The sequence below is a fragment of the Schistocerca nitens genome, chromosome 4 (assembly GCF_023898315.1).
Source record: "Schistocerca nitens isolate TAMUIC-IGC-003100 chromosome 4, iqSchNite1.1, whole genome shotgun sequence".
Lineage (NCBI taxonomy): Eukaryota > Metazoa > Arthropoda > Insecta > Orthoptera > Acrididae > Schistocerca > Schistocerca nitens.
The window spans coordinates 615,453,934-615,470,209 of NC_064617.1; the positions used below are offsets into that span (position 1 = coordinate 615,453,934).

The window sequence follows — 16,276 nt, forward strand, 5'->3', positions numbered from 1 at the left end:
GCTGTCTCACACTGAATCAAATTACTCAAACCCGGTCAATAAGTAAAAACATTCATATAATGGCTTCAGTGGACAGAGACTTGTTTCAATCAGTTGTCTGACATTGAGTGAAACCACTTAAACCTAGTGACTGAGTGAAAACATTCATATAGCTGCCATGGCTACTGAGACTAGTTTCTTTCAGTTGTTCCATTCAACTGAAGAAACCGAACTGAACAAAGAAACAGTCAACTGACCAATTGATTGCTATCGACAGTTCATTGTTCCATCCCTACTCTTCCCCCATTCCTATATTTACAGTCATCGATTTTTAATTCCATCTTTATACCTCTATTTATTTTCTATTGTTTTTCTTTTGAGTCACCTTTCATTCATATCTCATGCTTTCAATCTTATTTAAAATCATCTTTATTTTCAATGTAATGTCCTATACTAAGTGGTATTATGTAGAAAGGTGTGTGGTTGCTGTGACTGGATATACTGCATTTAAAGTAATGCTTTTGTAATTCAACTGTATAGACACAGGCTTCAAGTGCATTTTAAACTGTTTTTATACTTTTAACTTTTACCTTACGTAATATATTACAATGGAAAATCTACATTACATCCTTTTATCATGCCTGAATGATAATATCTTTAGTTTTACACACAATAATCTTAGTATCTGTTTCTAAATATACAAATCGTGACACATTTTAGAAATGTCTACAGGATATTCCATTCTACATTTTCTAATATACACTTTTTTTCATTTACACACACACACACACACACACACACACACACACACACACACACATATTATCTGTAACTGGTATTTCACTAGTGTCATTTGTGCCAGTCACTGTAAACTTCAAATCGATAACTATGAACTACCTGCTCTTGCTCTTTTGTCTACTGACTACACACAATGTGTCACTACTGTAGCTTTTGGGTAACTTATTCATTTTATTCACACATTTGATGTCCATTTTCTTGTTTTATAAATCTACTGATACGTAGTTGTTGTTTGTATTTTCTCATTTTTAAATCTGGTGATGGCTGCCAAGCTAAATCCAGCAATGAGTTTTAACAAGTAACATGTGCCAGGACACAGGCTTTTATAATTTAATTTGATGCTGTATGAGTTGGAAAGTGGCTCAAAAGTAAGATTAGAGACAGAGCAAAAGCTTGAATTGAGCAAGGAAATCAGTCGTGCCCTTCATAAGGAATCATCTCAGCATTCCCCTCATACAATGTAGGGAAAAATCAAGGATAATCTAAATTTGGATGACTATGGGAATTTGAACCACTGACCTCACAAATACAAGTCCAGTCTCTTAGCATGTGCTATCACACTAGGTGAATCTGTCTCAAAGCATATGCAGAAACATCTGAATCATTTTAAAGGAATCCAAATGATTTTTTGTGTTGCTTTATTACTGTGGGTGTGATGTAGATGACAGAGGCTAAACAAAACCCAAAGCAATGGGTGTTCAGAACACTTTTCACACTGCTATTGCAAGTATTGTTTTCCAGACAATGATGTAAAAAATTTGAAGTGCAGATGATATTTACTGATTAACACTGCACCCATTTTCTAAGGTCCATTCCATTTGTAGAGAATTTCATGTTATCACCATAAGCTGCTTTTAGTGCTTGCTTTAGTTTTGGTAAAATGTACCACTTTCAAGTGGACATAAAAATACATTATAATAAAATAACAACATCAGTAATAAATTACATTTTCATAATAATAATCAAATATACTATAGATATGGAGCTTATTTCACAAAAACTGCATTCTACTTATAATTTTTATTCCATTACTTTCATTTAAAATTCCTATTAGGGCACCCACATTCATAACATTGTCGTTCAAATATGATTTCACTAAGACATTAAGGAATTACAGACATTGTCTGCGAGTGGATATTGATTGAAATCAGGTTGAAAATTTGTGCAGACTGTGATTTGAACCTGAGTCTCCTGCTCACTAGGTAGATGCTCTGACAACTAAGCCATCCAGACACAGTGGTCACTGCAACTGCATGCCCTCTGTCAGACCCAAATTCTCAACTTATCCACACACTACTTATGTAATGCCTCTTGCCAATTATACTGATTACTCGCAGCATTTTGTTGATTCCCATAAGAGTTCAAGCCTGGTGTGCATCTGCTCTGAAGAGATCATTCACTATTTCGGGTGTCTGTTCTTTCGACGTGTCCAAAAGAACAAACACCACACATGTTTATACAATAAGGCGAGATGGGCAATGATCTCTTCAGTGCAAATGTACACCAGGTTTGAACTCTTACAGGAATCAGTGAAATGCTCCAAGTAATGAGGATAACAGGCAAGAGACACTACAACAGTAGTGTGTGGACAAGTTGACAATTTGAATCTGATTTTAGGTGGGTTAGGAGAGTCCATGCAGTTGCAATGACCACTGTGTCTGGATGGCTTAGTGGTCAGAGGATCTGCCCATTAAGCATGACACTGGGTTTGAATGCCAGTTAGGCACAAATTTTCAACTTTACCCATTGATTTCAATCATTGCCTGCTTGCAGCCAGTGTCACTGATTTCTTTGTGTCTTAATTCAAAATGGCTGCTGGATTAAAATGGGGGCTACTCTTTCAGAAATGTCTAAAACAACAGACACCACATATATATATTTCTTCTTTGTTATGCTTACTTTGTCTGCTTTCGAGGCAATTCTGTTCAAAAAATTGTAATCAAACTTAATGAGTGATTGTTCAAAAAAACAGTGCAAGGCGCTACTTGCTAACACAAACAGTTGCGGCAGGCTGCATAAAGCTACCGGCACCAGCCCCACCCAAAAAAGGTGAGGGTGGGCAGAGGATGTGTGCCATGAAATTGTCTGCACAACCTAGCCCCAGGGCAAACAGGTCCGAAAACTCAGAGCACAAGAAATTCAATAAGTGGTAAGGCACTTACTCCAACACCAGATGCACATCGGCAATAGGAAAACCAAAAGCAGCAAAGGCTTCTAACACAAACAAATGTTTAGGACTCACATCATTAAGCACCAAGTACGTAAAGGAACAGTTCTGTATTAGCTGTGGATGGGCCAAGAACAAGAATAGGAATCTGTTGGTTTTTTTTTTTTTCCTCCTGACTTGTAGACAACGGTCAACACAATGACAAAACAGTATGGATATCAACATTCATCAATTCCTGAAATGACTCACGGGGAGGGGGGGTTGTACCGTAGAAAATAAGAGGGGCATGAAGGAAGTGGCACTTGGTTCTCCACATCAGCTTGGCTGCCTTTTTTGTACTGTGGCTACCTCCTCTCCCCCACTGCGTTAGGCTCTATGTGCCACAGCTGCATGCTGTCAACAACAGTGACATCACTTGAAGCCCATAAGTGGCCACGGATTGGGAAATCTTAAATGACTGTGCAATATTCAAAATTGCTTGTACCATAGGGTCCTCAAACTGAAAGCACTCTGATACACCTCCTTATTTGGGGCTGAATGAATGGTCATGTCTCTGACTGTGTGTCTGCATAGGACACCTGGGGCATACCCATGATGAACTGACACTTACGACTGAAGCCATGAAGCTTGGCTGCCCAACTCCATACAATTGCTGTGGCTGTTTGTGACACTGGAATAATTCAACACACAGAGTGATAATATACATTTATCCATAGTAAGAAAAAGGATCCTTACAGACCTATGTGATGCCCATCAGGAATACCACAAAATGTTGGTGATGGACTTCTCTAAGCGTCTCAGTCTTCTGCATGTTCATCATGGCGGGAGACAAGAGGGGTGAAAAACCGATGGCTAAGCCTGTGTCAAAATAGCCAAGATTTGTTCCAAAACAGCCATATGCACCTTTTGTTGTTGCAGAAGTGATTGGAGTGAAGCCTAAGAGGTGAATAGCACAAAAACCACAGAATCTAAAACACAATAATTCAACTCTCATTGTCACCACTTGTGTTCTGACTAGGGACACAAGGAAACACACAGCCATAAAAGAAACACAGTTTACAGGGCCATAGAGTGACAACAAATAGCACACTGAAACCACTTTACAAGTCTCGAACACATTTAAATCTGAGCAATCGGAGGCCCCTGCCTGCCCTTTTAAAGATGCTACCCGTGTCAGGTATCACTGCTGTAGTGCCTCCCACATATGGTAGACCTGCTGATGGTACACAGTAACCAGGCTGCCCCTTGCAGCCACCTCGGGTAGTTGTAAGCTTGCCATTTGAATGTCAGCATGCACTACGTCTGCTGTAGTGGCCCGGCTTACATACGCCATGAGCCGTACATACTGTAACCAGCTGGTTACTACACAAACTGTTTGACCAAAGCCTCATAGATGTGGGTAACGCTGACCGAGCACTGACGACAATGTGCAGACAATCAGGGAATTGATTCATGGCAATTGAATATTTTCTGATGATGAGGATGTTCATATAGTGGTTCTCAAATGGTTCCATGGCCAAGGAGTGGACTTCTGTTGTCGGGGGATTGAAAGATTGGAAGAAGAAGAGTTGGAATATTTACAAAAACTGGGTGACTATGTTGAAAAATAGTGTCATGTATCTGTGTCACTTTAAAGCGTAATGCAGAATTCGATGAAAGTTACTTGGCCTGATACAGTAAAGTGTAACTTACATTTAGATGTCCCACAATATGGTCAATATGAAATGAAATAACTGGGATATGGCACTATTACCATTTGTAACATCTGTTTGCATCACTGTCATATAAAATACCATACAATTTAACTTTCACTCTAACTGTGTGATGTGAAACGGAAATGTGACAGCCACGTCACAGAAATGTGTGAACGGACCAGAGCTGCTCACTGCCAGCACATGCTAGCTTCGACACGTATCAGTCGGAGTGCACATTTAGTGATAGGCTAAATTCTGGCAATGTGTGGTGCGCACAGGTGCATGTCAGCAAAAAGCAACATAGAGTGTAAGCTGGGCTATGGTACGTTGCAGACACTTATACCGGAGTCTGATTCTACAAGCCATGGACCACGGGGGCTGAGTTCAACAAGAGCTCCCCTATGACGCGTATGGCAGTTTGGCTGGTGGTCTCCATTCATATTTGTTCCTGTTTCATCGCACCGCGAAGTACACAGCACCCTCGCAATCACAATGCCAGTCACCACAACCTACAACCTGAACATAGTGCTTGGGAGCAGCAATTAAGTCGGCTCTCTATACAACTGACATTTAAGCATTCTTGCTTCAGAGGGAATCATAAACACTTTGTTCCTATTTTATATAGATCAATGAGGATTGGATTAGATTATTAATAATAAAAGCCAAGAAATCTTGATAGTTACTTGATTAATTTAACTAGATAACAAAGATTAATTCCATTCTAAAAGTTAACATAGTAAAAAGAACATGTAAGATACAATAATTATTTTAACATTGTACATGATATACTGATATTTTTGAAATATTACACTTACTCCTCAAAGGTGCCAGTGAATGCGATGTATATAAAATTTTCATAAGTCAGTCCTCGACCAGGTCCTAGAGTTGCCATTTCGTAGACACAAGATGCACCTCCAGGTGCAACTAGATTTATGTAATGGGGCTGAGTGGGTTCATCCCAAGCATAAGCAATACATGTTCTTGGTCTCACTACAGTCTGCAGGATTTCGTCACTGATGCAACTCTGTTAAAATAAATGTAAAACTTCTAGTTCAGTAGCAGATATCTGTTACACAAGCCAATAACAGTTTTCGCAAAGTTCTCTTCTACTTTATTTACAAATCTTTTGGAGATCTGACTGTCCATTATGATCTTTATTTGTAGTTCCCTTACAAGGAAACATTCCCAGAGTGGGTATGTAGAGAGGGAAAAATAATGCAATACATTTTTTTTTTCATTTTTGCCCAATTTCAATTTCATATCCCAAAAGGTAATTTGGCATTTAGGTTTACAGGAAATATCTTCTAAACCATGAAATATGAAAACTGTTTTTCATGTGGAAGATGAAATGCAATTAACTTTCTTGAAATTTTGCAAAATAACCCCACCACCATTAATTAATTTTGAAACATGAAAGCTTTTGATATAACACAAATTCAAGAAGCTTTCATGCCACTACCACTGATGTGTAATAAAGCTGATTTCTGAAGCACAATTTTTTGAAAATAAACTGAAAACCTGGCTGTCTGAGTATTTTCAACATACCAAATTAAAATAGCAAAACATTCACTATTATTCTAATTATTTCTTTTACTTATACTGTATCTGCTTTATGTTTTAAATAGTATTTTCATATTTTAAATTCATGTTTTTTTACATGCATGTTTTTTGTTACTTGATAGATGTGAGTACGGTAACTCGTTATAATGATACACATCATTGCAATAATGATAATCTGAAAATAAATGCTTGAAACTTTGCGAAGAGAACTGATACTAGTGACTGCAGTTTGAGTATACTGTTTCTCAATTGGAGATTATGATGTCAGTTATTCAGCAGAACTAGATCTGAAAATTTTCTCATGAAGTTCTTCCAACATCAAAAGCCATATACATCCAACAGCTGCACCTGTCCTGTTGACACTTTTGGGATCACCAAATGGAAAAGTTCTTTGTCCTCGTGTATGACACTCAGAACAATTCTTTCACACTGACCACCCCAGGAATCTAAAAATAATACAATTTTTTTTTCCTGCAGTGGTGATGTGGTCAGACGTTAGATTACCACATTTCAGTGCCATCACATGACCATTTGGGGCTTCAAAAAGAGATTCTCAAATTCTTGGTACCAACTCTCCATTAGTTTCTTTTAAAATTACGAAAATGGGAGTGGTGAGTGTGAAAACACAGTTTGGAGCATCGTACATGAGGACAAGGAACTTGTTCATCCAGTGATCTCTAACTGGCTGATGGGGCTGCTGGACATATATGGCTTTCAATATTGGAAGAATTTGTGAGATTTTCAGACGGTTCTGCTGAATGATTATGATGTCAGCCTCCACTTGAGAAACAATATAATCAAGCTGCAGTTACCAGTACATAAACAATTCTCTTCACCATGGTTTTCCAATGTACTCAAATATGCTTGGTACAAATCTGGATATTTGGAGGACCACCTGTCACAATTTGAAATCCTGCTGAATTTTGTTTTGTAGAGTGTTTCCCATCACGTGTGTTATGTGAAGAAATTTCACTCATTCAGTGTACTTGGCATAAAAAATATGTGTTTAAAAAATTATCATTACTGTAACAATTTAGTATCATAATAATGTGTTACTTATTGTTTTCAATTAACAAAATACACATATGTGAAATGGTAAAAAAATTAATAATAATGACATTGTTTCTTTTTAAGGTATATCTTTATATTATTATTATTATCATTACTGTTGTTGTTGTAAAGCAGGTTATTTGTATAATAACCTGCATAATCAGGGAATTTTCAGCTAGATACCAGACAGCTCCCATACACTCTTCAATAACCAAATACAACAATTTCTGCACGAGTTGGATATTGAGCTAAGTTCTACAATAGATTCCTATTTTATCAACAGTAATACCATGGATTTCATTACGGTGACAGCATGTGTCAAACATTTCACAAAACTGTAGCTCAGTTTTAAATGAGATGCTCACCAAAAGGCAGAAGCGCTGCATCATTGATAGGCATACAAACCAAAGGTTTGCTAGCTTGGCTAGCTTTCAGAATGTACTTCCTTTTTCTAGCTGTAGGAAAAACATGCACACAAACACATTCACTCATATGCACATGCCTGTCTCCCTACAATGTGCTCTGTTGACTGCCAACTCTTTACTGCGTCATGGTGGATGTACTGGAGTGACGTGGAGATGTGGATAGTGGTAGAGTGAGGGATAGAGAGAGGTGGGAGGCGGTGAGGGGGTTCACATTGTTTTTGGCAACAGTTTGGTGATGGCCATTCACTCTAGTTGACAACTGATTGTTGTCATACCAACGTAAAACAGTGTGCAGTAGTGCAATGGATCCTTACAGCACATCCGCCACTCCCATAACCTTCCTGGCCTAAACCTAAGGTAACTCGCTCACCCCCCCCCCCTCCCCCCATCCCCACCCATGAACGTGTTCGCGTGCCCAGCGGTATGCCACCTGCCCCCTCTGCCTGCACCCATAGTTAGCCCACAGGCATCTCCACACTCTCCCACAAGCCAATAGACATTTCCCTCCAATCCCCTCCCTGCCTCCTACCTCTCTCCATCCGTCACCCCACACTACCCCATACCCACACCTCCCCCAGTACAGTCACCATGGGACAATAAAGAGCGGGCAGTTAACTGAGCAGAATGTAGGGAGACAAGCGTGTGTGTGTGTGTGTGTGTGTGTGTGTGTGTGTGTGTGTGTGTGTGTGTGTGTGGGCGCGCGCGGGTGTGTGTTTCCTACATCTAGATGCAGGAAATACATTTTTAAAGGTTTGCTTGTGCGCCTATCGACAAAAGAGCACTTCTGCCTTTCGGTGAGTAGTCTCCTTTATTCGTAAATAACTCATAGTTTTCAACCAGAACTTTCCATACAATACTGTAGCTCAGTTTTATCACAACCAGCTACAAATCTGCTACAAATGGCAGATTATTAGTAAGAGGACCAACCTGCATGAAGTAATGACTTCGTTCCTATGAGAAACAAATGTCAGATGAGTTCAAGTTACACTATCAACTGTTCACTTCTCTCTCAGCCCTAAGTCTTGTGTGTTACCAGAAGACACTGCACAGAATTTTATAAGAGATGTCAAAATAGGAAATAAATAGATTTGGAAATAGTCTGATACAAACCTGATAAAACTGCATGGATACCTCTGACAAATTGTCAATGCGTATTGGTGGAGGCATTGTATCAGCATCTGTGAATACAACACAGTATGTGGCACCTTTCAAAACTACTTCCACACGCAGCAGGTACATTTTACTGCTTACATCTCTGAAAAAATAAATTGCAATAACTACAGGCTTAAGTTACTTGGAACAAAATGGGTATAAATCACATTTCCACATTTTATACCTTATATTTACATGCAGAGAATAACTGATATCTATCTGGAATCCTCCAGACCACAAAGAGCCTGAAACATTAGGTAAACGAACACAAAGTAACTGGTCTTTGTCGAGCCGAGGCCAATGCCATGCTAAATTGCAATCAGGCACAGTCCTCAGGTAAGTTGCTTCAGCTCCAGGATCAGTCTAAAGGAAAAGGAGGAACTATCAGTACCAATCACAAGTGAGAAGACGAAGAAATGTTTCAATTATCCCAATATCCTGTTTTAATTATACTAAAAGGATTATAGTAACCAAAAAATAAAATATAAGAATTACTAATAATTTCATCATAGTTTTCTGCAATCAGAATTTGTGCTGAGGGTACTAAAACAACCTAAAAATTTGGAGGAGCATTCAAATACTAATACAAACATTTCTATTCAACTGAAACACACAGTTTACACTATCCAAGTTACAGATATCAAACTTTTTATATTGATGTTCAAAGTAGTTATAACTGTAAAGAATTCAGTTTAGTCCTACCTTCTGCCACTACTTCTATCAATGAAAACTTGTTGCAGAAAATGAGTTGCATTCTATTTTATGCTACAGTCCTATTTTATGCTACAGTTCTTATTCCTATATGACTTACAATCTGTATCTGGAAGGGAAAGTAATAAAGTACACAGATTCCACACTTTACGAGAGCCAGCATCAGTAGGTATTTACTTTCAGGCTAGGAAAATATCTTTATGAACAAGTTAATCCTTTTAGTACTATATGTGATTCAGTCATCACACATAATTTCCATAAAAAGTGCAAGTTATGAACTAATGAGATGTGGTGTCCTATACTTCCAAATCAAGGCAAATGTTACAGTGTTTCTGTACTGTGAATACAAAGCAAGATCAAAGCATGGCTCTAAGGCACTTCTTTCAGTTTATATGTTATGCAATGACTGTTGTAACAGTCAAACAGCCATATTGTTATGTTTATGCCTGCAAGATATTATCAACAGCAAGGATGTTAGTTCAAGGAAGGAAGATTAGGTTTAATCTCCCATTGGCCTCAACATCATTAGCGACGAGCAGAAGCTAAGATGGTGTGAAGGATGGGGAAGGGAATCGACAGTGCCCTTTCGAAGGAACTATCCCAGCATCTGCTTGGAGGAATGTACGGAAATCAGGGAAAATGTAAATCTGGATGCTGGATGCGGGATTGAACCATCATCCTGCCGAATGTCAGTTCAGCATGTTAACAATATTAGTTTAAGTTAGCACTATTTTGATTACATGAAAATTAACTTGAGTTATGATGTATTTTTTGGTTTTGCAGAGGCTGTATCCAGTTTTGAAATAGTTATTGTTGATAACAACTAGTCATTTTATTATTTAAGACATGTTTGTCCACTGGGAAGAAACTAAGGCACACTACAAAAAACAACTTTCATTAGCAACAAATATGCTGAATTCTGATTTTTTTATAGAAACAGTTTGTATTACTGAAGTATAGAATAATATTTGTTGGTTTTCTGAACCAGAGTTTAAAACTTCATTTACATGATTTAGCATACTTAATTACCAAAGAAGACAATGTACATGCTCTGTATTTTTTCTATGAGTGACAATAGCTTCCAAACCATACAGAAACTGATATTATTCTTTTTAATGTCGTTGAGCAGTTCTGGAATACAGTAAAGATATAAGGGGGACTTCCAAAAGTGAGTTATGCACTATTATGGCAAGCAAAGTAACTTTTATCGAATGCTGCAATACATTTCAAAGTGTCATAGATACATGACACTACTTTTCAATATAGTCCCTAAATCCTTGTACACAACTGTTCAGAATTTCCTCCCAATCATTCAGTTCCAAGACAATAGAAATCTGCTCCTTGGTCACTGAGTCATTTGAGAACCACTGTGTGAATGTCTTCATAATTGGGAAATCTGCGCCAACTGCAAATCAGTTCCTTGGTTGCCTGCAATCGTCTGTGGCCAATGTTGATGGACTTCATTCCCAATCAACATAACCCACCTCTTGTGGCCTTTGTCACGTCTTTGGCAACATTTCATAACTGACGGACATGACACTGAATTTGGCCCATATAACACCAGAATTTCACAGTGAATCTACGTGCAGTTTAGACATTTTGGCACAAGGATCGCACTGTTCCACAAACTTCCACTTTGGAGTACATCTCACTCCCACACTGAGAAGAATCTGTTATCCATATCACAGTAGAACAGTCTCTGCAAGAAATCCAGAACATGAATTCTTTTCTGAAAAGTGTCACATTTGTTGCAAAGCTGTGTTAATGCGAGACACTTTATTTTTGAAGCCCCATCATAAATTCAGTGTGGCACTGGAAAAAGGAAATCTGAAAGTAGTAGTGGGAACCCTAGGAGTTAGTAGAAAAAGGGGAGTGGCCTTTCTCTGTGCCAAGCTCCTTATCATTTAATAAGTCCATCATGAAACAGTGAACAGGTTAACAATGTACATTTGCCATGAAGGCATTTCACAAGAATAGTGGCAGTCAGATAACTGCTCAAAGGGAATTCCAAATCATTACAATTTAAGCATCACAGTCACATTCCATCTTACCACATGAAGACAAGGGTTGAGAATTTAGAGGAGGCATGTTCAGCTCTAAAAAAGAACCACATGGTGGTCAGTGCACTTATAAAATCCCAGAAAATATTGAAGGACTATTAGCATGAACTGGAAGGAAACCACTGTGATCAGTAAAGAAACTAAAAAGAACAATCATCTGTTGTATATTCCACAGTGATTTGAAGTTCCACTTTTATCCAATTCAAGTAATACAGGAAGTGAAACTGTTTGACAGGTCTTCATTGAGCACATGATTTCACAATAAGGCTACATTCATTGGCCCCAAGACCACCACATTTGTCAGTGTGAAATGCTTCTTTGTGGGGCTATTTCAAATGCAGAAACTATACACCACTTGCCCAATGACAACCTATAAGTTGAAAACTATGGTTCAAGAAGTAATTGCTGTAATTTCTATGGATTCATTCAAAATAATCCTTCACTCCCAGGAATACATACATTCGAATAACCATCATCTTAAGGATCTTTTCTAGACACAAACTTTCGGTGTTGTGACCCTTAAGGTCGTGTAATTTACTGTCTGCTTTCAACAACACAGCCTGTATATTAATTTTCTTCCCTTTTGGGGAAGTTACTTCTAAGATCCCTATTTCCTCATGGACTTCATTTCAAGGCGGTAACTAACTCAGCTGCATGTTGGCTTCCGCCAGTCCACATGATTACTGCTGTTGCTACATGACCTATGCAACACAACATCATAGATTAGATTAGATTAGATTAATACTAGTTCCATGGATCATGAATACGATATTTCGTAATGATGTGGAACGAGTCGAATTTTCCAATACAAAGCATATATGGCATTTAATTTAACAACATACTTAAGTTAATATAACAACTTTATTTTATTGTGTTTTTTTTGTTTTTCTTTATTTTTTATTTTTATTTTTTTATTTTTTTATATTTTTTTTTTATTTTTTTAAAATTATATCTAAAAATTCCTCTATGGAGTAGAAGGAGTTGTCATTCAGAAATTCTTTTAATTTCTTCTTAAATACTTGTTGGTTATCTGTCAGACTTTTGATACTATTTGGTAAGTGACCAAAGACTTTAGTGCCAGTATAATTCACCCCTTTCTGTGCCAAAGTTAGATTTAATCTTGAATAGTGAAGATCATCCTTTCTCCTAGTATTGTAGTTATGCACACTGCTATTACTTTTGAAATGGGTTTGGTTGTTAATAACAAATTTCATAAGAGAGTATATATACTGAGAAGTAACTGTGAATATCCCTAGATCCTTAAATAAATGTCTGCAGGATGATCTTGGGTGGACTCCAGCTATTATTCTGATTACACGCTTTTGTGCAATAAATACTTTATTCCTCAGTGATGAATTACCCCAAAATATGATGCCATATGAAAGCAATGAGTGAAAATAGGCGTAGTAAGCTAATTTACTAAGATGTTTATCACCAAAATTTGCAATGACCCTTATTGCATAAGTAGCTGAACTCAAACGTTTCAGCAGATCATCAATGTGTTTCTTCCAATTTAATCTCTCATCAATGGACACACCTAAAAATTTGCAATATTCTACCTTAGCTATATGCTTCTGATTAAGGTCTATATTTATTAATGGCGTCATACCATTCACTGTACGGAACTGTATGTACTGTGTCTTATCAAAATTCAGTGAGAGTCCGTTTACAAGGAACCACTTAGTAATTTTCTGAAAGACAGTATTGACAATTTCATCAGTTAATTCTTGTTTGTCAGGTGTGATTACTATACTTGTATCATCAGCAAAGAGAACTAACTTTGCCTCTTCATGAATATAGAATGGCAAGTCATTAATATATAATAAGAACAACAAAGGACCCAAGACTGACCCTTGTGGAACCCCATTCTTGATAGTTCCCCAGTTTGAGGAATGTGCTGATCTTTGCATGTTACGAGAACTACTTATTTCTACTTTCTGCACTCTTCCAGTTAGGTACGAATTAAACCATTTGAGCACTGTCCCACTCATGCCACAATACTTGAGCTTGTCTAGCAGAATTTCATGATTTACACAATCAAAAGCCTTTGAGAGATCACAAAAAATCCCAATGGGTGGTGTTCGGTTATTCAGATCATTCAAAATTTGACTGGTGAAAGCATATATGGCATTTTCTGTTGAAAAACCTTTCTGGAAACCAAACTGACATTTTGTTAGTACTTCATTTTTACAGATATGTGAAGCTACTCTTGAATACATTACTTTCTCAAAAATTTTGGATAAAGCTGTTAGAAGGGAGATTGGACGGTAATTGTTGACATCAGATCTATCCCCCTTTTTATGCAAAGGTATAACAATAGCATATTTCAGTCTATCAGGGAAAATGCCCTGTTCCAGAGAGCTATTACACAGGTGGCTGAGAATCTTACTTATCTGTTGACAACAAGCTTTTAGTATTTTGCTAGAAATGCCATCAATTCCATGTGAGTTTTTGCTTTTAAGCAAGTTTATTATTTTCCTAATTTCAGAGGGAGAAGTGGGTGAGATTTCAATTGTATCAAATTGCACAGGTATGGCCTCTTCCATTAACAGCCTAGCATCTTCTAATGAACACCTGGATCCTACTATATCCACAACATTTAGAAAATGATTATTAAAAATATTTTCAACTTCTGACTTTTTGTTCGTAAAGTTTTCATTCAATTTGATGGTAATACTGTCTTCCTCTGCTCTTGGTTGACCTGTTTCTCTTTCAATAATATTCCAAATTGTTTTAATTTTATTATCAGAGTTGCTGATTTCAGACATGATACACATACTCCTGGATTTTTTAATAACTTTTCTTAATATAACACAGTAGTTTTTATAATTTTTGATAGTTTCTGGGTCACTACTCTTTCTTGCTGTCAGATACATTTCCCTTTTCCGGTTACAAGATATTTTTATACCCTTAGTAAGCCATGGTTTGTTACAAGGTTTCTTACGAGTATATTTAACTATTTTCTTGGGGAAGCAGTTTTCAAATGCATTTACAAAAATGTCATGAAATAAATTATATTTTAAATTGGCATCAGGGTCACGGTACACCTCATCCCAGTCTAACTGCTGTAGGCTTTCCCTGAAATTTGCAATTGTTAAATCGTTGACTGAACGTACTACTTTGGAGGACTGTTTAGTATTGCTGAATGGAGCTATGTCATATATTGTAACTAGCTGTGCACCATGATCAGAAAGACCATTCTCAACAGGCTGAGCATTTATCTGGTTAAACTTATCTTGGTCTATAAAGAAGTTATCTATCAGTGAGCTGCTATCCTTTACCACCCGAGTAGGAAAATCAATAACGGGTGTCAAATTGAAAGAACCGAGTCATACTTCAAGGTCATTTTTCCTATTACCCTCTTTCAGAGAATCTACATTGATGTCCCCACAAACAATAATTTGCTTCCCCCTGTCTGACAGATAGCACAACAAGGAGTCCAAATTTTTCAGAAATAGATGAAAATTTCCTGATGGGGACCTATATACAGTTACAATTATAAATGTGCCTTTATTTAATTTAAGCTCACAGGCACATGCTTCTATATGTTTCTCTACACAAAACATAGTCTAGAAACACTAGATTAAAGATAAGTACTTTCTCTCTCTCTCTCTCTCTCTCTCTCTCTCTCTCTCTCTCTCTCTCTCTCTCTCACACACACACACACACACACACACACACACACACACACACACAGTCCGTCTATATATGATGGTAATGTGGACTTTTTAGAACTGTCAACTTTTCTGTCCTTCATATTTCAGTTGCACATGATGTATCATATACTTCAGAGTCTCCTTTTTTTTATATAACAGCAACTCTTAACTTTGCGAGTGAATTATGCACATCTGTGCTGCTGTCATTGTCTTTTGTCTATCTGCTTTATAAACAGCACAGCCCCTGCATACCATTTCTATTGAATCTTGCAGACATTTTTAATTCCGAAAAATACACCTTCTTCCTTCAGCCTGTATGTCTTCATGGATAGCTAACTAATCTATTCATTTCCACGGGTTTCTTTATGTAAGCCCAAATGATAATTCCAGTGGCACAATGTACCACTGTTGCATTTGTTCCTTTCCATCAATCCAGCCAGTGCCAGGTCGGGACACGTACAGTGCTTTGCCAATTTCACGGAGACCTGTTATTGTGATGAGGTTGCCACTCCTCTCTCTCTCTCTCTCTCTCTCTCTCTCTGGGAAAAATCTGTTTTCCTTCTGCCTGCTTACAGTGTAGCGATGTGGTCAAATGTGACAACATTTTTCAATGTTTGTGCATCATGTATCTGAAGCAGGACATGGGAACCAGCCCAGTATTTACCTAGGAGGATGTGGAAAACCACCTAAAAACTACATGCATGGTGGCCAGCACACCAGCCCCTATCATTATGCCATGAGTCAGATTCAATCTGCTGCCGGTGCACATCACCATGTAACAGCAGCAGGTGCTTTAATGCATTCTGCTATCAGGGATGATACCAATGTTGCAGTCTTTCTCTACAATTCTGTCCTACTTTAAACTTTTGTATCACTTTCTATGTTCCTCACTTATTACACAACTAAGAAACACTGAACAATGGTTCATTTTTGTACATTTTTGCTTCTTGATAGTAGCATTTCCTTTCTGAAACAAGAAAACAAGAACACAATAGTTGAAGCTTCAACAAATACAAATAAGCTG

The 16,276-nt window shown here is 37.6% G+C and overlaps 1 protein-coding gene across 1 annotated transcript in view; it reads right to left on the reverse strand.

Annotated features, from left to right (window-relative positions):
- Positions 1-16,276, reverse strand: part of LOC126251307 (intermembrane lipid transfer protein VPS13D) — a 520,493-nt gene that overhangs the window by 130,681 nt on the left and 373,536 nt on the right. The window contains 3 exon segments of the mRNA XM_049951633.1: positions 5,454-5,662; positions 8,784-8,928; positions 9,010-9,188. Of these exon segments, the coding sequence (XP_049807590.1) occupies positions 5,454-5,662; positions 8,784-8,928; positions 9,010-9,188 (533 nt within the window).